This window comes from Natrix helvetica (genome assembly GCF_964273705.1).
Source record: "Natrix helvetica genome assembly, chromosome: 12".
NCBI lineage: Eukaryota > Metazoa > Chordata > Lepidosauria > Squamata > Natricidae > Natrix > Natrix helvetica.
The window spans coordinates 12,193,906-12,215,929 of record NC_138556.1 but is presented as its reverse complement, the minus strand read 5'-3'; the positions used below and the strand labels follow the sequence as shown (position 1 = coordinate 12,215,929).

Here is a 22,024-nt window from a genome sequence, read left to right as displayed (position 1 = left end):
AGCAGTTTTAATAGCATTGACGTCTATCAATGTAACATGGAACTATCAAGATAGCTGGCTTGGAATTGTGGCTAGGTGCGGAGCTAGAAACCAGGAGATTGTGAGTTCTAGTCCTTTCTTAGGCATGAAAGCCAGTTGGTTGACCTTGGGCCTGTCCTTCTCTCTCTCTCTCTCTCTCTCTCTCAGGCCACCCCATTCACAAACTTGTGTTTGTGAGGAAATAGGACAGAGGAGCATTGGTACAGTGGCTAGAGTGCAGTACTGCAGGCTACTTCTGCTGACTGCTGGCTGCCTGAAATTTGGCAGATCGAATCTCCCCATGACTCAGTCTTCCATCCTTCTGAAGTTAGTAAAATGAGGACCCAGATTGTTGGGGGCAAGAGGCTGACTCTGTAAACCGCTGAGAGAGGGCTGTGAAAGCACTGTAAAGCGGTATATAAGTCTAAGTGCTATTGCTACACTATTCTGTGTCCTGAGTATGAAAGAAAGGCGGAATGTCAATCTAAGAACGAATGAAAGTTTAAGAGCTGCATGGAGAGGGAATATAACTCAGAGGGCACCCTGTTTAAAAGCCTTGGGCTTGCAATTAAAAACAAACAAGCACCAGCTACAGGTGAGATGAGAAGAAGTGCTACATGAACCACGGAAAGTTACTGCCAGATGCAACTGCCAAGACTGAGTAGGATGGACAAACAGTGAAGTCTATTTTAAGGCCACTTGTTATTTCTCCGTGGCAGCATCACCAAATTCCCAGAAACTTTTTTCGCTATAAGAATTAAATTGTAAGATGTCAACCTGTAGCTCTACCACCCAGAGCTATTTTTAGAGTGAAATCTCTTTGTAAGAAAGGGAGGAGCGATTAGTGATAAAATAAGAGTGCATTCTTCAAAGAACAAATAACACTACAGGTACTCCTTGTGTTATGGCTGTAATTGAGCCCCGAATGAAACATTCGTTAACTGAGATTTGACCCAGATGGGACATGTATATTCCCTTTCATTTGTGAGTCGTGTCCCATATTATGACTTTTCATGCCACAGTTGTTAAGTGAATCACTCTGTTTGTTCAGTTAGTAACGCAGTTGTTCAGTGAATCTGGCTTCTCCATTGATTTGGTTGGTCAGAAGGTTGTCACAGCTGATCACATAATCCCAGGACTTTGCAACCGTCATAAATACGAGTCAGTTGCCAAGCATCGGAATGTTGATCAGGTGATTCTGCAGCGGTTGTAAGTGTGAAAAAGGTCACAAGTCACTTTTTCCCAGTGCTGCTGTAACTTTGAATGGTCCCTAAATGAACTGTTGTAAATCGAAGACTACCTGTATTTTAAATTACCAGCATCAAATGTTTCCCTTACATTTCTCTTTTGGCAAAGTCTGTTAAAACTAACTTTGGATTTCTGTAGATTGTAGGACAATTATAGATCACCACCAGAAATGCTACTGAACAGTTTTCATATTAATCCTTGCTTATCTGAGATAACACTTGGCTGTGTGTAGATTAGAAGCCAGGCCTATGTCAAAACAATTTTTTGGGTAAAATATCCGTCGTTCTCAAAAACACGAGGTTGCTTTGTTTTAAACGAAGACAGGCTGTCCTGAGACTAGAAGGAGGAGGAAATATGCAGGGTCAGTTCTCAAGAGACAAACAGACTGCAGCTCAGAGGCAAAACAACAGTCATGTGCTTTGCAGAGTTGTGTTGCCAAGCTCGGATTTCTGCAACAGGATCCGATCCAGGTGTGTTAGGGCTTCGTGCAGCCGGTGGCTCGGAGGGTTGGCACTTCGAACAACTGCAGACCTAACGCATTTGGAAGATGTTAGGCTGGGGAAGGTTAAGCGGCCAATTTGCCACAGTAACCACAAGCACCTGTTGGAATGGATGGAGTCAGCACAGCCATTGTTTGTTGAAGAGGAGGGCAATTTCCGGTGTCAAATAAGCACACACCAGTTGCTTGCACTCCTTGGCTTCTAGAGGACGCCAGTAGCAACCTGGAAATTGGGGGTGACTCCAGGTCAAGCGGAATCTCACCAAGACAGGAAATCTTGGGAGAGTCAGCTTTGAGCGGAGCTGCATTAAAACTTAAATAAATAAAGATGAATCTGGGTCTCGTTTCAGCGGAGTAAGGAAGATACTTAGGGACGATTCACATCCCGGTCAGTGTCTTTTCTTACTTTTACCATTGGACAGAAGACACAGAAAGTGTAGCCAGCTGGACGAACAGGTTTAAAAACAGCTTTCCGACTCCTAAATACAACTACAATCACTCCATGCACACATGGAAACATATGACAGGTTTTTCCCTAATTACTTGTAAAAGGACCATTTTCTAGATTATTCATGTTGTTTTGTATATTGTTATACATTGCACCAGTAGAGGCTAAATCAATTCTGTTGTATATACAGTATGTACAATGATAATAATGGTTGTTGTTATTGTTATTATTATTATTATGGATGATTTTGTATAAAGCAAGGGTCACAGAGTTGTAGAATCATAGGGCTGGAAGGGAACAGCTAAAGAACAGGGGTTGACTTGGGAGTAAGGCCACAGGTGGACGATGAACGGCCCCTCCCAGAGGAAATAAAAGAGGAGCGAAAGGGTAGTGGAGTTTGCAGGAGACAATTAGTTCGCTTAATTGGTTCGTGACTCTCCGAGACTCCTTGCCAAGTTTTTCAGATATCGGCTTGGCAGCTCTCCAAGCCAGATAAAGTCTGTGACTGTAAATCCTCCCTTGAAAGACTTTGCTGCATATGAATGAGCAGAATTCACAGCAAATTAATAAAAGAGGTTTTTGTCGGGACAAGGTATTTGCTTCATGCTCTCGGGAAGCCTAGCTCAGAACAGGTTAAGACTCACTGGCAGTTGTCCAGCCACACGTCTCCTCCTCTCAACCAAGCTCCATGGTCCTGGTTCTTGTAAGCGATGAACCGCTGAATCAGAGCTGGCTCTCTGGGCTTCAAAGGATCAGCATCCTGGTGTGGGCTGTATCTGGAATTGCAAGAGGCAAAAAGGGGGGGGGGGGGAGATCAGTGAACCTCAGGAAACCCCTTGAGATCAGCTGCTTTGATATTATCCCCTCACAAGTTCCTGCATCCAAATCAAGCTTCTAGTTCTCATTAGAGAACTTCAAGGATCAGGAGATGCCTGAGGGGAAAAAAAATAGCCAATCGGGATTCTGGAAGAAGATTAGAAACCTATAGAGATTGAGAACTTAAGACAGAGACTTGGAGTAGGAAAGGTGTTTCCAGATAATGATGTTTTGTGGCTTGGCAGGTTAGATCCTCTTTGCCAGAAAATAGCCCAAATCCATGCAAAATTTCCCATGGATGGGAACAACAACTGTGGTTCCAAATCCAAGGGCATCAAAATCAGTTTACCTTCCAGAAATCAGAGTCAGGATTGGCCGTTTGTCTTTGGCTGATGCTGGCGTTGTTTTAACTCCATTATCAATGATCATTCCAGCCTGAGGAGAAATAGGAAAGGGGTTGGGGTAAGCAATATCTATGCTGAACAAATCTTAAGAGGGTGGGCAAAGCATACATTTTTTAAGTGGGGCGGTCAACAACATCAACCACAGCAAAGGAATTTGATGCCTTATCTGGTACAAAATGGATCACACTTTCTTTTAGTTTCATGATTTTGGAGGTTCCATACCATTCCACCACCCGTCTCAAATTGATGACTCCAAGAAATCAGTCAGTCAGTCAGTCAGTCTGTCTGTCTGTCTGTCTGTCTGTCTGTCTGTCTTTCCTTCCTTCCATCCTTCCTTCTTTCTTTTTCTTTCTTTCCTTCCTTCCTTCCTTCCCTTTCTTCTTTCTTTCTTTCTTTCTTTCTTTCTTTCTTCCTTCCTTCCTTCCTTCCTTCCTTCCTTCCTTCCTTCCTTCCTTCCTTCCTATCTTATTTATTTATTTATTTATTTATTTATTTATTTATTTATTTATTTATTTATTTATTTATTTATTTATTATTTCCTCTCTCTCCCTCCCTCCCCACGGAGAAAAGGTAACAAAACAGAATATGCATATTTTCTCCTTTGCTTAAAGATAGCAGGAGAGTTGGCCATTGATTTCAGGGGAAGAGTGACCAATAACAGCTTTCTCCGTCAGAAATCGGAGAAGAGGAAAACGAGCATTAAACCACATGAAGCGCAGCTTGTGTGTGTTTTCACGGTGGACTTACTCTGTAGTTGGAGTGGGCCCGATTGTTATAAAATGAGCCCATTGGAAGGTGCTCCGAATAGCCAGGTGGGTACATTCCGACAGAAAGTCCTGTTGGCACGTGATGTAACACAAACCAAAATCCTGTTTCCTGCAGAGGAAAACAACAAAGGTTTCAGACAAAGCATAACTGGGTTACGTGAGATATTGCAAACAAGGAAAATCTAATTATTTTACATAGAATAGAATAGAATAGAATAGAATAGAATAGAATAGAATAGAACAGCTGGTGGGTATGTTCTTTGAACTTTGCAAGTGTTGATCTAGTTTTCATGGCTCACAATATGCATAGTATAAGTAATTAAAGCTTCCTAGGAGATCAAAGACCACAATTCTGTGTGACATACAATTCTGCACCTGCTTCCTTTCTATCCTCTCTACAAGAGCAGGACATTTTACCCTCTTTCTGTACATTATTCCATTCTCTCCTTGGCATTGTTGTGCATGAGAATTCCCATCAGCTACTTAGCGAGCTGTAGTTTCAGGCTCGCTTCTCCTACACGAGTCCTCCAAATAGCAACAAGACTTATGTCAAAAGAACATCAAAGGAGCTCCATTGAAGCCTGTTACTCTTCCTCTCTCTCTCTTGGATCCTTCAATCTCCAACAAAGATTCAGTAAGATCAGCTGCTTTGGGGAAGCTCTTGGTTACAATTATGCATAAATCACTGCTCTGGATTCTCAACTGGAAAATTTGCTTTTAAAAATAACGATGCGCACAGACATATCTTTGCAGAATGGTTTTCAGGAAATATATTGTAATTCTTCCACACCCTAAAAATAATACTTTTTGTATGTGTTTAGGGTGCGATCAATTTTAATTCAAGAAAGGGCTGGTCTCTCACAATTACTCAGGAAACAAAAGGGTTATTTTACAGAAATGATTTGCAAACCGGCTGATGGGTTAGTAAGCTTTTGTTCCCAACCCATGTTGGATGAAAGAATCTCATCCTGCTAAGCATGCCCACAAATGGCACTTTTGTTCCCATTGGAAAACTTTTGGCCCCGAGAGGGAAAATCATCATACTCACTTCAGATCCTGCAGCTGCACAGTTTATGAGGTTGTTGTGTGGGTTTGCCAGCCAGAAAACTGATACGGCACTGTTGGATAAGATAACCAAGTATGAGAAAGCAAAGGCAGTTGCGTCACAGTGAGATGGGCAGCATATAAATGTCATACATGAAATAAAACCCAAGCATTTTCTGTGAAAAATGATTCAGGATAAGTAGAAGGACCATTTTCCTTAATCCGGGCGGGCTGTGCATTTAGGAACTGTATGATGTATCCATGGAACTTTATCCAGTTCAATTGATGCCCAGAAATCATGCATGTCTGATACCGCCTCAAAAACAGAGTGTCAACTCGCAAACGCAAGTTGCCACAGGCAAGGGAGAGGGGAACTGATGGAACAGCACAGCAGCCACAACCAGAAGCCCATTCTACGCATATCTTTCTCAAGGTTGTCTCCCAGCCGTAGGGGCATGATCTCTGCAGCCCGGGAAAGTGCTCCATTGGAGAATGTGATTTATGACACACACTGGGAGGAGAGGGGAAACAGGATCATACTTGGGCCGTAAATTATGTGGGGTCAGAGCTGGCTTCATTTGGGCATGTGCTGATATGTTGCTCCTTATAAATAACTGGATTTCTTTTGAAGCTTGGCTCGAGGCTCATGATTTAATTAGGGCATCCGGTGGAAAATAATGAATGAAAAGTTAAATCTTGGTCCGAAATAATAGCTAGGCCTTTTGTTTTCCAGGCATTTTAAAAAGGAATGATGAATAAGGTGCACACTTCTGTTCTCCCACCGGAGAGCAAAATAACTTAAATGTTTTTGATTTGGTCTGGAGAGCAAAAGAATTGAAACGTTTTTGATTTGGTCTGATGTTCCTCATGAAAAATGCCTTTTTTGGGAAGGACCCAATGTTCAGGTGGCTATTTTATGCAAGCAGAAGAATGAACATTTCATTTGGTTATGAGTTCTCCTCGTATGCTCAGCTAGCCGTGCAACATTCTGTAAGCCAGAGATAATTTAAAAATGAAATGTTTCCTTACTCACTTGCAATCCTGTCTAGGTTTTGGGACATATCCTGCATAAGCATCTTCAGTGATGGTCTTGCACATTCTGGTGTCCCGGTCAGACGGTAGCAAAGTGCCTGGTTTCACCACAAGTCCAAGGCAGTGATCAAAGGTATTACGTACTTCAGGCCCATCTTCAGTGAAAAAGCAATGACCCAATGAGTCATACCCAACCACGTCCTTGATCTGAATGGACAAAAAATAGCAAGAAGATGTATGATGGATCTGTGCCCAGGATGGTCCAAGGACAAGCCTTCCTCTCAACAAAAGTGTGTAAAGGACACAGCTCCAAGAATGCTCAGCTTCCAATACCCCATCAAACCGAAGAATAGATTAGAATAACAGAGTTGAAAGGGACCTTGGAGGTCTTCTAGTCCAACCCCCTGCTAAGGTAGGAACCCCTACACCACTTCAGAGAAATGGTTATCCAATATCTTCTTAAAAATTTACAGTGTTGGAGCAGTCACAACTTCTGGAGGCAGGTTTTTCCACTGATTGATTGTTCTCACTGTCAGGAAATTTCTCCTTAGTTCTAGGTTGCTTCTCTCCTTGATTAATTTCCACCCATTGCTTCTTGTTCTACCCTCAGGTGCCTTGGAAAATGAGGACCCAGACGGTTGGGGGAAATATGCTGACTTGTAAACCACTTAGAGAGGACCGTAAAGCACTGCGGTGTATGAATCTACAATAAGTGCCATTGCTTATGGTCTCTTGCTTGCACGGACACAAAACTTCTATTTCAAGGAAACAATTCCTTCTCCCCATTCTTGCAACGGATAAAAGCAAGTACGTAGAAGAGGCTTTTTCTTCATCCAAATAAGGTACATGCAGTAGAGCCGTGATGGCAAACCTATGGCATGAGTGCCAGAGGTGTCACGCGGATCCCTCTCTGTGGGCAAGCAGGCAGATACCAGCTGCATTTTCTGGTTTCCAGCACGCGCATGTGCGCCAACCAACTGCCGCCAGAAAACGGCCTGAAAAATGACTGAAAAACACACCCTCTTTTGGGGTGTTTCAGGCCATTTTCCAAGCCATTTTGGGGCCGTTTTTGATCCCTCAAAAACCAGTCTGAAAAATGGCCTGAACCCCCCCCCCCCCCAAGGCATGCACACACAGGCCAGCTGCATTTTGGGTTTCCGGTGCTCTGGCGCATGCGCATATGCACGCACTTTCTAATTTGGGCACTCAGTGCCGAAAAGGTTTGTCATCACTGCAATAAAGTATAAGAGCTGTAAACTGGAGCAGGATACTGGCTTTAATTCTCTTCTCCTCCTCCCCCTTCCTTCACTCCTTCGAGCATCATGTGCCCGACAGAAGACATGGCTTTAAGTCAAGAGAATTTATAAACGAGCAATGCCTAAAAACCAGCCAAAGGAACAGGGATGGGCTTTTTCTCCCGTTAAAGCCAGAGCCATGAATTAAAAATGGAAATTACCCCACTACCAGATGCAATAACGGCCACAGTTAACGGTCAGCTTCGAAATGCATCTGGAACCTCTTCCTTTTGGCAGGCGCTCTGCCAAGCTTCGTTACGTTTTGCACCCAGGGACCGCTTCCCGTACATATATAGAGCATATCAATGTTTTCTGGCTGAACATGCGGCCCCCGCGGCCATAAATACCAACATCCCTCCCCATAACTCGGGGCCAGAATCTGAAGGCGGCAGCTTTCGCCAGGGTGCCACAGCCTTTAGGAAGGCAATGAGGAGAGCAGAAATGCAGGGCACTTTAAAACCTCAATTACAACCAGAGCAACATTTTACATTTTAACTGGTACAGATGGCAGCCAGCCCAGACTGATTTACCGGCCTCTCCTGGGTAAGGGGTGGGGTGGGGCGGGAGGGGGGGGGTTCAGTCATGTATGGTGTTTTTCACACCAGATAAGCTGCCCCATTAGGACCCTTTGCTGTCTGTGCAGACATGTAGTTAAAGACTAGCTGAATTCTTTGGACTAAAAGACTGGTGCAGTTCTGGGGTAATAGGAAGGTTGCGATTTGGTGGTATCCCTGTGAAATTTGGTCCCTGGTATGTGCGGGGATGCGGTGGCTCAGTGGCTAAGATGCTGAGCTTGTCGATCAGAAAGGTCAGCAGTTCAGCGGTTCGAATCCCTAGCGCCGCGAAACAGAGTGAGCTCCCATTATTTGTCCCAGCTTTTGCCAACCTAGCAGTTCAAAAGCACGTGAAAATTGCAAGTAGAAAAATAGGAACCACCTTTGGTGGGAAGGTAACAGCGTTCCATGTCCCTTCGGTGTTTAGTCATGCCGGCCCCATGACCATGGAGACATCTTTGGACGGTGCTGACTCTTCAGCTTTGAAGCAGAGATGAGCACCGCCCCCTAGATTCGGGAATGACCAGCACATATGTGCGAGGGGAGCCTTTACCTTTAAGATGAATTCTTATGTTTGAGAGCAGCCTTGTTCTCTTGGTAGGATAGAGCGGGGGTGTCAAACTCGGTTTCATTGAGGGCTGCATCAAGGTTGTGTTTGACCTCGGGAGGGTGGGCATGTCCAGTGCAATATCACTCATGTCTGGGTTGCCTGTGGTGGCCTGAGCACTCTGCCAGAGAAAACGGGCTCCCGAGCTCTGTTTTCAGCTGCTGCAGCCTCCTGCAATCCTCTGCCAGGGAAAACAGAGTTCCGTTTTTGGCTGCGATGGCCTCCTGCAACTCTCTGCCAGCAAAAACAGAGTTCCGTTTTCAGCTGCCACGGCCTCCTGCAACCCTCTGACAGTGAAAACAGAGTTCGGGAGGGCCGCCCACAGCCCTCTCATGCTCTGTTTTTTACAGCGATGGCCTCCTGCAACCCTCTGCCAATGAAAACAGAGCTCCGTTTTCACTGGCAGAGGCCAGTCCTTCACTGTTTCCAGGGCAGCACTGCAGGCCAGAACTAAGTACCCCACAGGCCGGATCCAGCCCCTGGGACCTTGAGTCTGACACCCCTGGAATAGAGGCTTCCCCAAATAGTTGCAGTTCTCTGTATACAGAGAAGCAATTCCTTGCAGAGGTCCATGGAGAGACCCTATCATCCAGGTCCCAAAGGTGCTTTTCAAAAGACAAAAGGTACTTCCTTGGGGTTTTTTCCCCTTGAAAATGTTTCAGAGCTTCTTGGATGAAAAGCACAAGGTTTTCAAGGGGGAAAAAGAAATCAAGACAGTCCAGTTGTCTTTTGAAAAGCATCTCTGGGAATTCCTTGCAAGCCAATCTGCAAGTCAACCAAACTGAATTTGCCAAAGCTCATTCCCATTTCCGTGTAGGTAACTCTGCGGCCTTCATCCTGAGGCTGGCTCATGCCTATGACTCATAGACGTGCCACCTGCAACTTGTATTTAATTTATGTTTATGTTAAGCCATTGATATGCTGATCCACCTTGCTGGGATGACCTGGGGCAGCTATCAGAGGCAAAACGAAAACAGCAGCAATCCAAGACAGTTCAAAACAAGTACAGCAGCCATGAATATATATTATTCTAGAGGTCCAAATGAAACTCTTCCCATTTACAAAGGACTGACAGCAAGCAACTGAGCAACCAACAAGCCTGGCCTAACCAGGTGCTTTCAATGCTTGAAGTTACGTTTGCTTCCAAATGTAGAATACAACATACAACATCGCTCTTTGAAAGCAAGTTTACCCGATAGTGTCTATATAGCTTTGGGTTTGTCTAGTCTAGAGAAAAGAAGAACTAGGGGTGACATGACAGCAGTATTCCAATTTTTGAGGGGCTGTCGCAAAGAAGAGGGGGTCAAAGTATTCTCCAAAGCACCACAAGGCAAGACAAGAAGCAATGGATGGAAACTAATCAAGTAGAGAAGCAACCTGGAATTAAGAAGAAACTTCCTAACAGTGAGGACAATTAACCAGTGGAACAACTTGCTTTAAGAAATCATGAGCGCTTCATTGGAGGCTTTTAAGAGGCTGGAGAGCCACTTGTCTGAAATGGTATTGGGTCTCCTGCTTATGCAGGGGGCTGGACTAGAAGACCTCCAATGTCCCTTCCAGCTCTATTCTATTCATTCATTCTAAATATGTTAACCCCACACCAGTGGTGAAATTCATTTTTTTTTACTACTGATTGTGGGTGGCTTGGTGGTCATGGTGTGGCTTGGTGGGTGTGGTTTGGTGGACATGGTAGGGGAAGGCTACTGCAAAATCTCCATTCCCACCCCTCTGGGGCGAGTCAGAGGTGGCATTTGCCGGTTCTCTGAACTACTCAAAATTTCTGCTACCGGTTCTCCAGAACCTGCTGGATTTCACCCCTGCCCCGCACCCCAAAAGGGGACAAAGTTCATGGAGTAAGGAGCCTCTAGATGAGAAGAAGAATGGGCAATGGTCCCATCCTTGCTGACATGACAGCCTGGAATATGTTTTGAGAATGCAAAAGGGACCATCAACCCTTCATCCAAATATTACCTGCACTAGACTCACCTTGCAAGCGGCAATTCTTAGAACCTAGCTTGGCTAATTATATATTTTAAAAAAGCAGGATGCAGTCTACCTTGCAACAGATATCCAAACTTTAGGCTGAACTGGATATTTAAAAAAGGAAAAAGGAAATGTCAAACTGCTCTAGAATTGTGACCAAGAAAACAATATTGATGGTCTACAAAACCACCACCCGCTGAGATCATCTCAAGGGAAGTTTTACTTTCCCGTCTCCTCTCTTTACTGGATGCATAATCAGATCAGATCAGAAAACCTGTCAATTTCCGTCTAGCTGATGCCATCTCATCTTTACAGGAATAGAAGAACCAAATCCCAGCATCTTACCAGCAAACCGTTGGAGCCATGCACGGTGACACAACGAGAGAAGGTGTGATGGATAGACATATCTTTCACGTAAGTAGGAGGCTCGTAGCCTCCCTTCTCATCCACGTCTTGAGCCATGTGGAAATGAATTGGGTAGTGACCCAGCAGCTGCTGGCCCATATGCTTCAGCTCCAGGCCTTCCATGTGGACCGATTTAAATCCAAACTCAATCTAGAAAAGAGAGATAAATATGGAATGAAAATCTCTGAACTTGCATCTTTAAGTAGGTTATTAACACACAGCCGCCGCACACCATCAAAGGGCATCCAGATCAGTGGTGGGTTTCAAATTTTTTTAGAACCTCTTCTGTAGGTGTGGCCTGCTTTGTGGGAGTGGCTTGCCAGCCATGTGACTGGGTGGGAGTGGCTTGCCAGCCATGTGACTGGGTGGGCATGGCCAACTTGTAAAATGTGGTGAAACTCACTTAACAATGCTCTTGCTTAGCAACCAAAATGTTGGCTCAGAAACTCTGGCATTTGAAGCATGCAAGTCTTAAAGCTGTCAAGTTACAAGACCCTCGCACCCCCAACCCTTTAGAAAAAAAACCCAGGAGTGTTCAAACTTGACAGCTTTAAGACTTGTGGACTTCAACTTTCAGAATTCCTCCTCCAGTCATGTTGGCTCAGGAACTCTGGCATTGAAGCACGCAAGTCTTAAAGCTTACAAGACCCTTGCACCTCTAACTCTTTAGAAAAAAACCCCAGGGGTGTTCAAAGTTGATAGCTTTAAGACTTCAACTCCCATAATTCCTCCTCTCGCTCTTCATCTTGATGATGTGCGGACGGGCGGGGGAAGGGAGCTGGAGCCGGTTCTAAACGGCACTGTAGATTTGTGGAACCTCTTCTATAGAAGAGGTTAGAACTGGCAGGAACCCACCCCTGATCCAGATCAGGAGTAATATATACTTACCTTTCCTACCAGTTTGCAAATGTGAGCGCACATGCACTTTTGTGGGAAAAAGGGCCTAAACGGGTTTTGCCATGCCCATCCAGTCACATGACCCCACCACCACAAAGCCACCCTCACAGAACCGGTGGGCAAAAAAAAAAAAAAAAAGATTTCACCACTGCATAGCACAGCGTACTTCTGCAGTCATAAATAGTTCTGGTCAACCAACTTCAAAGTTAACATTTTATTTCTTCCCGTTTCAAGCAAAAAGTCCCAAAGGGGTTGGAAATAGAGCTAGCAAAAGTCTTTCCTTTGATCAGAGCAGTCAATTTTACCATCTCTGCCATGTTATTTTATGCTTTTGATACCGAGAAGAACTCCACCAGCCAAGGAAGGGAACCAACAAGCCATACCTTGATGTGGCCACCAAAAGTGTCAAAGTCGAAGAAGGAACACAGATGGGCCTTATAATTGTAACATCTCCTCTCCATCTCTCCCTTCACCAGAATGTTCCGGGTTAGCAGCCCGACTTCCGCTCGCATGTCAACTCCGTCAATTATCTCTCCGGTGTGAAGGTAGTTGGCTTTTCCTAGGGGAAAACATAACAGTCAGGGTGTCACAAAAGGGACAAGATTAACATAACGGGAGAGGTTCAAAGGGAAATAAATCAGCATGATCAACCTGTTAGCCATGGTGGCGCAGTGGTTAGAGTGCAGTACTGCAGGTTACTTCTGTTGACTGCTGGCTGCCTGCAATTTGACAGTTCGAATCTCACCAGGCTCAAGGTTGATTCAGCCTTCCATCCTTCCAAGGCGGGTCAAATGAGGAGCCAAAATTGTTGGGGGCAATTGGCTGACTCTGTAAACCGCTTAGAGAGGGCTGGAAAGCACCATGAAGTGCTAAGTGCTAAGTGCTATTGGTATGCTAAGTGCTATAAGTGCTAAGTGCTATTGGTATGGCCAGGAACCCCTTCTAAAAGTTGGGAAGAGCCAAGACGTCTTGTGAAGAAGACAAGAAGCAGCAAAGGATGGGCAAATCCATTGTCCTCAATAAACTGAATCCATTTTCCAAACACATAACCACACCCATACCAAAAAACCCCAAGATTTATGCCTATCAGAATTTTACCACATTTTACCATATACATATTTTTCTGCCTCTCTCTATACACTTAATCTCAATTTACGACCTCAATTGAGCCCAAAATATCTGTGGTTAAGCAAGAGAGTTGTTAAGTGAGCTTTGCCCCATTTTTCAACTTTTCTTGCCACACTTGATGAGTGAAACCCTACTGTCGCTAAGTTAGTGATGCGGTTGTTAAGTGTACCTGGCTTCTCCATCGACTTTGCTTCTCAGGTGGTCACGTCATGTGATCACTTGATCCCAGGCCATTATGCAACTGTCACAAGTACATGCCAGTTGCCAAGCATCCAAATTTTGATCACATGACCACGGTCATTAAGTCTGAAAAATCGTCACCGTTTTTCATTACCATTGTAACTTTAAATAGCAATAGCACTTAGACTTATATACAGCTTTACAGGGCTTTACAGCCCTCTCTAAGCGGTCAGTAAGCATATTCAGCATAGAGTCAGCCTCTTGCCCCCAACAATCTGGGTCCTCATTTTAACCACCTGGGAAGGATGGAAGGCTGAGTCAACCTTGAGCCTGGTGAGATTTGAACTGCTAAATTGCAGGCAGACAGCAGTCAGCAGAAGTAGCCTGCATGACTGCACTCTAACTACTGCGTCACCACAACTCATTGTCACAAAGTGAATAGTTATAACTCAAGGACTATCTGTACTTCCATTGCACCTGGTGTCAGCGAGTTTTGTGACTTTACAGGGTAACAAGGTGGATTTTTAAAGACAAAACAAAACAAAATTATATCTAAGTGAATGATGCCAAAAGTTTAAAAATATCCCAAGCAATCTGTTCTCTTTGGGTAATGGTTCTTTGCTCAAACACCCACCGCCCTGAGAAGTGAATTATAAAACATCCACCTGGAAGCAGCAATGTTTTTTACGCTAGCCTCAGCATTCAGAAGCTATCTGCCCAGACCTGCTAAGAATGTTGTGGCAAGAATGTTGAATGTGTAGCAAGAGGTTCCTTGATATCTCAAGTGCTGGACCTTGTTTACATCGTGCATTCTGCTGATTTGACACAATCTGAGATAAGGCAACAACCACGGGTGGTTTGAGGTGAGTTTAGCTAGGTATGTTTTTCTCCTTCAGAAGCGGTGATGCCGTGTTTATTACCACAGCCATTAACTTTAAAGGAATTGCCTTGTTTGATGGTGAACATAGCCACAGTTTATTTAGAAGTCATGCCATCAGAGGGTAACTGTGCACGGTGTCCTGCATTAAATAATCCAACCACATCCATGAGCAGCTCTGGATACCCACGAGAAACAGCTGGAGAGAGTTGGCTTGTTTGCCTTTCTCCCCGATCTGACTTAGGGCTCTTTAATTATGCCTCTAGTTTTGTTTTTGTTTCTTCGTCCTTGAAGGCCAATCTGCTTAGCTGAGATTTGCACAAAATCTCACACAGTTTCAATATTCGGATTACATGTCGAATGGGATAAATGACATGCAATTCATGACATACAAAACAACAGAAGTGAAGTAGCATGCAGAGATTTTTTTTCAATATTCTGCAGGTTTTGTAAAATCTGCATCACTCAAGGCCTTATAGCTTGATGTTTTTTTCTTAGAATAAAAGAAAATTGATCCGTAATGGGTTTTAAAATGTTTTTACACAAAATATGCATTGCTCCTGCTTATTAAGATCACCTCTGAAAGAACTGATTAAAGAGGTGAACACAAAAGAAAAGTGGAAGGAAGCATGTTTACTTCTTAAAGGCTTTCGCTGAAAGAATTCAATCAGGAGGAGAGGGAAAATAGTGACGGCGAAGTATTAATTTCCTTCCTAAACTTTCCCCCAGACTTCACATTTCAAAATATGTGTGTCCTGCGGAAAGAAAATATGCCACAAAGAAGAGGGGACCAACCTATTCTCCAAAGCACCTGAAGGTGGGACAAGAAGCAATGGATGGAAATTAGAACTAGGAAACTAGAACTAAGGAGAAATTTTCTGATAGTGACAACAATTAATGAGGCTTGTCTTTAGACGTTGTGGGTACTCCAACACCAGAGGATTTTAAGAAGAGATTTGTCTGACATAGTATAGGGTTTCCCGCTTGAGCAGAGGGTTGGACTAGAAGGTCCTTTCCAAATCTGTGATTCTGTTATTCATGTTTTTGTCCCATACAAGTGAGTTGTTTTGAACTATTCAGGTCTTAAAAGAAAGGAGTAGAATTCTAGTTTATTCAGTAACAGCTGCTGAAAAGCAATTTGAGTTTTGGTTATCTGATTGCATAGTGTCGGTTATCAGTGTTTTTTTTTTTAGCCTTAAATTTTGGGATCTTGGCATTTTAAATGTAGCTCAACCCACGTGCCTGGGAGAAGAGAGGGAACCAGAAGCCACTGGATTCCAAGAAAGGTTTAACATGAATAATGCAGAAGAAACCTACAATGGCAGGACTCTTATGCACATAACATTGAGAAGCACACATTAAAGGCAGGCCAATTTGCATTAGATAACAACCACAGGAAGCTGCCAACTGTACAGAATACAACGAAACAAAAACCATCTTATCCAGAACAGCAGTAAATCAAGCTTATATCTAAGAGTGAAGGCCGGTACATCTGAAAAGCCTTTTCTGTGAATGCAGAAGTTCGCAAATTCACTTTGCAAATTGCCAAGAAAGGGGATCTGCAAAAGATCTGCAGATGTATTTAAATCTTCTCACAATGCAAAAACGTTTATCGTGTGGGAGCTTCATCACTGGAAGCTTTCAAGAAACGATTGGAGTGCCATCTGTCAGAAATGGTGTAGGGTCTCCTGCTTGGGCATGGGGTTGGACTAGATGACCTACAAGGTCCCTTCCAACTCTGTTCCTCTGTATTGAACCTCTCTATTGCATTTTACCAATCCCTTGCAGAATTCTCGACGGACTAGCCAGTCCAGCTGAGAAATTCTGGAGGATGATATTTGTCCATATGCTGGAGGGCACTTATTTTGCACTATATAGACACTGGCATGCATATTATTGATAGACTTCCTCGAGGCCTTATTCTTGAGCAATTTAAGCTGCTAATTTTTTTTTTAAATGCATGCAAAAGCTTTTGCATTAGGAGAACCTGAGAAGATAAGTCAGAGGGATGCATGGCTTTCCCCAGGCTAAAGATCAAAATTTAGCCTTGGAGTGGTATTCCAGCAATCATACTCTACAAAGCAGTGTCTGGGACAAGACAAAATTAAAGATTGGCCTGGTTGGCACTTAATTTGTTAAAATTAAATATCATTAAGGTGAGCATTCTCCAGTCAGGTACTTAATCGCTTTCTTCTTTCATCAAACTAACAATAACTTCTTAGGATCAACTTTCGAAGATCTGGGGCATATCACACAAGGCTTTTGAGAAATGCATCAGGATGGAACATAAATCAATTTAAAAAAAAAACTTTTTAAAATTATCCCTCTGGAGATGAGCCATCCTGGTATGGAATTTTCTGAACCACGCATTCAGAGGAAGTAGCTCATAGTAATCAAAACATTTCAGATATTTATCTTTATAATAAGCACTACTCATTGCTTGCCTTGCTTCCTATCTACCTATCTGCATGCATTACATGATCATGTCATAAACCTGGTTTCCGAACGAACCCATTTTCACAAGGCACTGGATGATAAGCCAACCGAATGAGCCCGGTTCTCACAACATGCTCAGCCACAAAGCAATCTAACTAAATGATGTACTTTGAGACAAATGGATCTGCTAAACTTGATTCACTTCAGTGGGTTGAGTGAACACAACTATGGGTGTGTTTGAACGACAAACGGTTCTGAAGGGCGAAACTGCCGTTGAAAACAAGGCAAACATTTCTCCTGTCCAGTTGTGTCTGACACTACGGGAAGTACGTATCCCTGATTCCTAGCCAAAGGGAGCCAGTGTTGTCTGAAGATGCTTCCATGGTTCATGTGGCTGGCAGGACGATATGCTGAGGCTACGGAATGCTATTATCTTCCCATCAAAGTGGTACCTATTTATATACTTGCATTAGCATGCTTTCAAACTGTAGGAGGGCAGGAGCTGGAGCAAGGAACAGGAGCTCACTCCATCATGGGTCTCGAACTGTCTACCTTCTGGTCAACAAGCCTTAACCGCTAGGTCACTATGTTCCCCCCCCCCCAAAAAAAAAACTTGGCATTATTCATTTTTAAAGAAGATACAGTAGACAATGGGGACTATAAACCAACCCTCCATCTGACTTCAGACATCCCATACATTTTACACACTGTTAGGATTCCCATGGATTTAAGGTAAACCTTTGCAGAAATCTATGGATAATCCATTTTGTGTAACCCTGTTCAGAGTCCAAGATATTAGCAAAGGCCAAACTGGAAACAGCCCTGTCATGGCCACATCGGAGCCTGAATTTGCTGAGGATGACGAACTGGAGCTGTAGCTGACGGAGATTGAAGGGGCAGCTTCATTGGATTTGGAGGAATGTGGGGAGAAGCGGGACAAGGCAGCCCAAGACCCCTCAGGATTGGGATGGCTTGTCAGCAGGGAGAAATAGGGGGAGGATGACCGAGAGAGGGCAAGCAATGGAAACGAGGAGCGACTGAGCTCAGGCGATGAGCAAGGACTGCCTCCTCCTGATCCGAGCATGGAGAGTGGAGAGAAGATGGGAACAGTGGAGGCCAACCTGACAACTCAAGAGGAGAGCGCCCCTCTTTCACAAGGCACACCTGTGGACTGAGATTTAAGGAGATGCTGTGGGGAGGGGAGTTTGTCGGGAACAAACACGGAATTTGTAGAGTTTGGTGTGCCAGTACAGACATTTGGACTGGTTGCTTCTTTGGACTTCGTGGATCCAGTGCTTTGTTTGTGCACTCATTGTTTCCCTGTTCCTTTCCTTTGCTGGACTGCGGGCAGCCAGAGGTTTGCCATGGGTGTGTGCATGTACGCTTTGCTCTGGGACTTGCCAAGAACGTGGGAGTGTTTGGGGGGAGGTTTGGAGCGTTAAAGGGGCATTTGAACTCTCAGCTGGCTGTGTGACCTTCATGCCTTGTCCCGCGGTCATCACAAGCCCTCTATAAAAACCAGGCTAGTCTATCTGATCATTTTGCCTGCCAATTTATTCGCCGTTTTCTCTCTTACGTGAAAAGGGGGCATTGCATCATTTCTGTCCACCTACAATGCTCCCCAGATTTGAAAGCAGCCTCACCTCCACGTAGTTACAAGTCGAAAGATAACAGCAGGGATTTTAGGTTTTGTTTGATCTCCTTTTTCCCAGAACCTCCCTTCCTGCTTTCCTGCAGCCCTTTGTCTGCTTTTGCTCCGAGTCTCCAATTCAGCAAAGTCCGGATGCAAAGCATCAAAAGCATCGAATCCTTCACAGAAAAGGGAGGAGGGGAATCTCAGAACTCGCCCATGTCAGGAAAACCCAAATCTGACGCAAGAAAGGAAAACTGCAATATCTCAAATAAGGGAGGTATTTCCTTTCACCCATTTGCCTGGCATGGGAATTGAAATCTTACATGGACTTCTGAACTTCACCCATTGGTATACGGGCTGTTTAGAAAACAAAATCATCCCACATAGCTGATGTCCGACTAGGTCTTCTTCAAATTTTATTTTACGAAAGAAAACTTTCTTTAGAAGATGCTTTCCCTGTGACATTCTTGCAGTGGCAACCAATTTCAGGCATAGCAGTCATGAAAGGAAATGAAACTGAGTGTTGTGGGACAGGAGCGTTGAGGAAGGAGGTTCAGGAAATCGGTCCTTCGTCAATAATAGCAATAGCATTTAGACTTATAGACCGCTTTACAGTGCTTTACAGCCCTCTCTAAGCGGTTTACAGAGTCAACCTATTGTCCCCAACAATCTGGGCCCTCATTTGACCCACCTCGGAAGGATGGAAGGCTGAGTCAACCTTGAGCCTGGTGAGATTTGAACTGCTAAATTGCAGGCAGACAGCAGTCAGCAGAAGTAGCCTGCAGTACTGCACTCTAACCATTGCGCCACCATGGTTAATGTTTTGACTTTCTCTTCCCACAAGGAAACTGAGACCCGGAGAAGGCTGCTGATATCTGGTCATAGTCACTCATGCCCTAGTCACCTCCTGGGTGGACTACTGTAATGTGCTTTACATGGGTCTGCCCCAGTGATGGGTTTGTAACCGGTTTACTACCGGTTTGCTGAGCCCGCGCTGAGAGACTTTCAGGAAAGTCTTGCCAGCTGCAGAAGTTTTTCCGACAGTGAAAAGAAGGCCAAGGGCGACATGCACAAGTGAGGTGAGTGAGTGGATGACATCCCTCTCCCCCCCCTCCCAAAATAAGACCTGGTGCCTTTTTGGTGGCAAAAATATATATAAGACAGTGTCATATTCTAGGTTTACACTCTGGTCCACCATTTTGGTGGGAGCTGAGCTAGCAGCTGATTGGCTGGCCTCCTGACAGCTGAGGTATAAAAGGGAGCTGTCAGACGGAAGCGTCAGCTGTTGCCTGTCACTGAGCCCGTTTCACTGTTAGCTTGTTATCGTTGTAGGAATAAACCTGTTAGCCTTTATTCCTGCTTGCACTTCAGTAATTTGGCAACCCCCCACAGTTCTCAGTACAGAACAGACAGGGTCTTATTTTTCGGGGAAACACGGTGGTCGAAAAGTCATGTTAAATGAGGCAGTGGTGAAGATGCCAATGCGCAAACCGCTATTATTTTTCATCGGGTCGCGTAACACGCTTGGCTTTAGAAAGAAAGAAGAAAGGAACGGAAAGTTGGCATGTTACAAAGCCCAGGCCTTCTGCATCGTCATTCTTTCTAAAATTACTCCGGGATCTAAAATTGTCCTGCCGATATTGTTGAGAAATAAAGATAGCAGGTAACTTACAACTTAGTGCTTTTGTTGGAAGGATGCCAAGGGAAGAGAAAAAATGAATAAGACAACGATAAGATGGATGGATAGAAACCAACCCTGGGTGACTGGTACCTGTTTGCTTTTTGATAATATTCTCAGCCATCCCCACCAAGTCCGCTAGCGGGTTGTTGTTTTTTTGTTGGTAAGGAGATAACTTTCCTCTCATCGCAGCTACTTTATGGGAATGAACAAAACAGGCCCTCCAATGCCAGATGTCTAATCCGTTTTGATGGCTTTCTTGAGTTGAATCATTGATGTTAAATTGCCTTAATTTTAAAGAGTTAAAAGTAGATTGGCAGGAAGGAGGAAGGGGGGTGACCGCAATTCTTCACAACCAATTTAATGGTCTTTGCTACTGACAAACAAAAGAGGCTTGATTCCTTGCTGATCCTCCGGGAAGCTGTTTATACCACAAATTTAAATTGCTCTAAAATGGTTCCCTTCCTTCAGCAAGTCTTCTGTGTGCAGAATATGAAAAATATTGCTGTCTAAGTTAACTGGTAGAGGCACGTGGTGGCTCAGTGGCTAAGACGCTGAGCTTGTTGATCAGAAAGGTTGGCAGTTTGGTGGTTCGAATCCCTAGCGCCGCGTAACGGAGTGAGCTCCCAGGTATGTGCGAGGGGAACCTTTACCTTTAAGTTTACTGGTAAAGGTATTTATTGTAATCCTACCATTCCGGAGAAAGAAAACTTAGAAAACTGGGTAATTTTTTTCCCCTGGACCACAGATCCACGCATGGCGTTGGGTCTTTAAAGTCACCAGCTCCCCAAATGCAAAGCGATCAATGGGAAGAGCAAAGCAGCAACTAAAGAGAAATTTCCGAAGAGTGGGAACAATGAACCAGTGGAACGACTTGCCTCCAGAAGTTGTGGGTGCTCCATCACTGGAGGCTATTCAGAAGAGACTGGACAGTCTCTTGTCTGAAATGGTGGACGGTCCCCTGCTTGAGCAGGGGTTGGACTAGAAGGCCTCCAGTGTCCCTTTCGACCCTGTTGGTTTGTTATTCTCGGGACAAGCAAAAGGAAGGAATTCTTTAAGCATTTCAGATTAACAAGAGTTGGAAGATACCTTATAGGTCATCTAGTCCAACCCCCCGCTCAAGCAGGAGACCCTACACCATTTCTGACAGATGGCAGTCCAATCTCTTCTTGAAAGTCTCAAGTGATGAAGCTCCCACAACTTCTGAAGGCAACTTCTGTTCCGCGGGTTGATTGGTCTCACTGTCAGAAAGCTCCTCCTTATTTCTAGGTTGACTCTCTCCTTGTTCAGCTTCCATCCATTATTTCTTGTCTGGTCTTCAGATGCTTTCGAAAACAGGTTGACCCCCTACGCTCTGTGGCAGCCCCTCAAATATTGGAAGGATGCTATCATGTCTCTTTTGGTCCTTCTCATCACTAGATTAGCCATGCCCAGTTCCTGCAACCGTTCGTCATATGTTTTAGCCTCCAGTCCCTTAATCATCCTGGTTGCTCTTCTTTGCATTCTTTCTAGAGTCTCAACATCTTTTTTCTCTCCTTCCTCTTCAGCTCTCTCCCACCACTCTCATTTTCGGATACATCAGGAGCTTAGGACAGACATTCAACATTCCACTTTCTTTCTATTATCTCTGGATTATCTTTGAGGGGGATCACACTCATTTAGCGTGATTTTTTTCTAATCATGTAAATGTTGCTGGAAAAAGGGGGAGGACAAAGAAAATAGAACTATAGAGACACTTTCTCTACAGAGAAAATGCCTGCCATCTTTAATCATGAGGCTATGATGCATTTCAAAAACCAGAAAAAATATTTTCCTTGGCATAAGCCTCCCACTTTCTTTCAGCCCTGGCAACCACAAGCCAAAAAAGCTGCATTTCCTACTGAACCACTTGCATCAGAGTTAACGGGATTCATGATTTAAGGATGAGCAGTACCACGATAGAGGTAGGGGAGGATCCGATCTCCCTTTCTCCTTTTCTCACGCGGCCCAATTTCATTGCAAAGTCACAGACCCATCAACACTCTCATTCTGCATTAATCCACTGACTTGACAGATCAGTCAAAGCTCTAGGTGCC

The 22,024-nt window shown here is 44.2% G+C and overlaps 1 protein-coding gene across 1 annotated transcript in view; it reads right to left on the bottom strand.

Annotated features, from left to right (window-relative positions):
* CEMIP (cell migration inducing hyaluronidase 1) overlaps positions 1–22,024 on the bottom strand; it is a 139,571-nt gene that overhangs the window by 18,596 nt on the left and 98,951 nt on the right. Inside the window, exons 12-18 of the mRNA XM_081964966.1 lie at positions 12,401–12,576; positions 11,061–11,270; positions 6,278–6,483; positions 5,249–5,318; positions 4,181–4,309; positions 3,379–3,464; positions 2,858–2,989 (exon numbers count right to left, since the gene is read on the bottom strand). Coding sequence (XP_081821092.1) covers positions 2,858–2,989; positions 3,379–3,464; positions 4,181–4,309; positions 5,249–5,318; positions 6,278–6,483; positions 11,061–11,270; positions 12,401–12,576 — 1,009 coding nt within the window. The remainder of the gene's footprint in view (positions 1–2,857; positions 2,990–3,378; positions 3,465–4,180; positions 4,310–5,248; positions 5,319–6,277; positions 6,484–11,060; positions 11,271–12,400; positions 12,577–22,024) is intronic.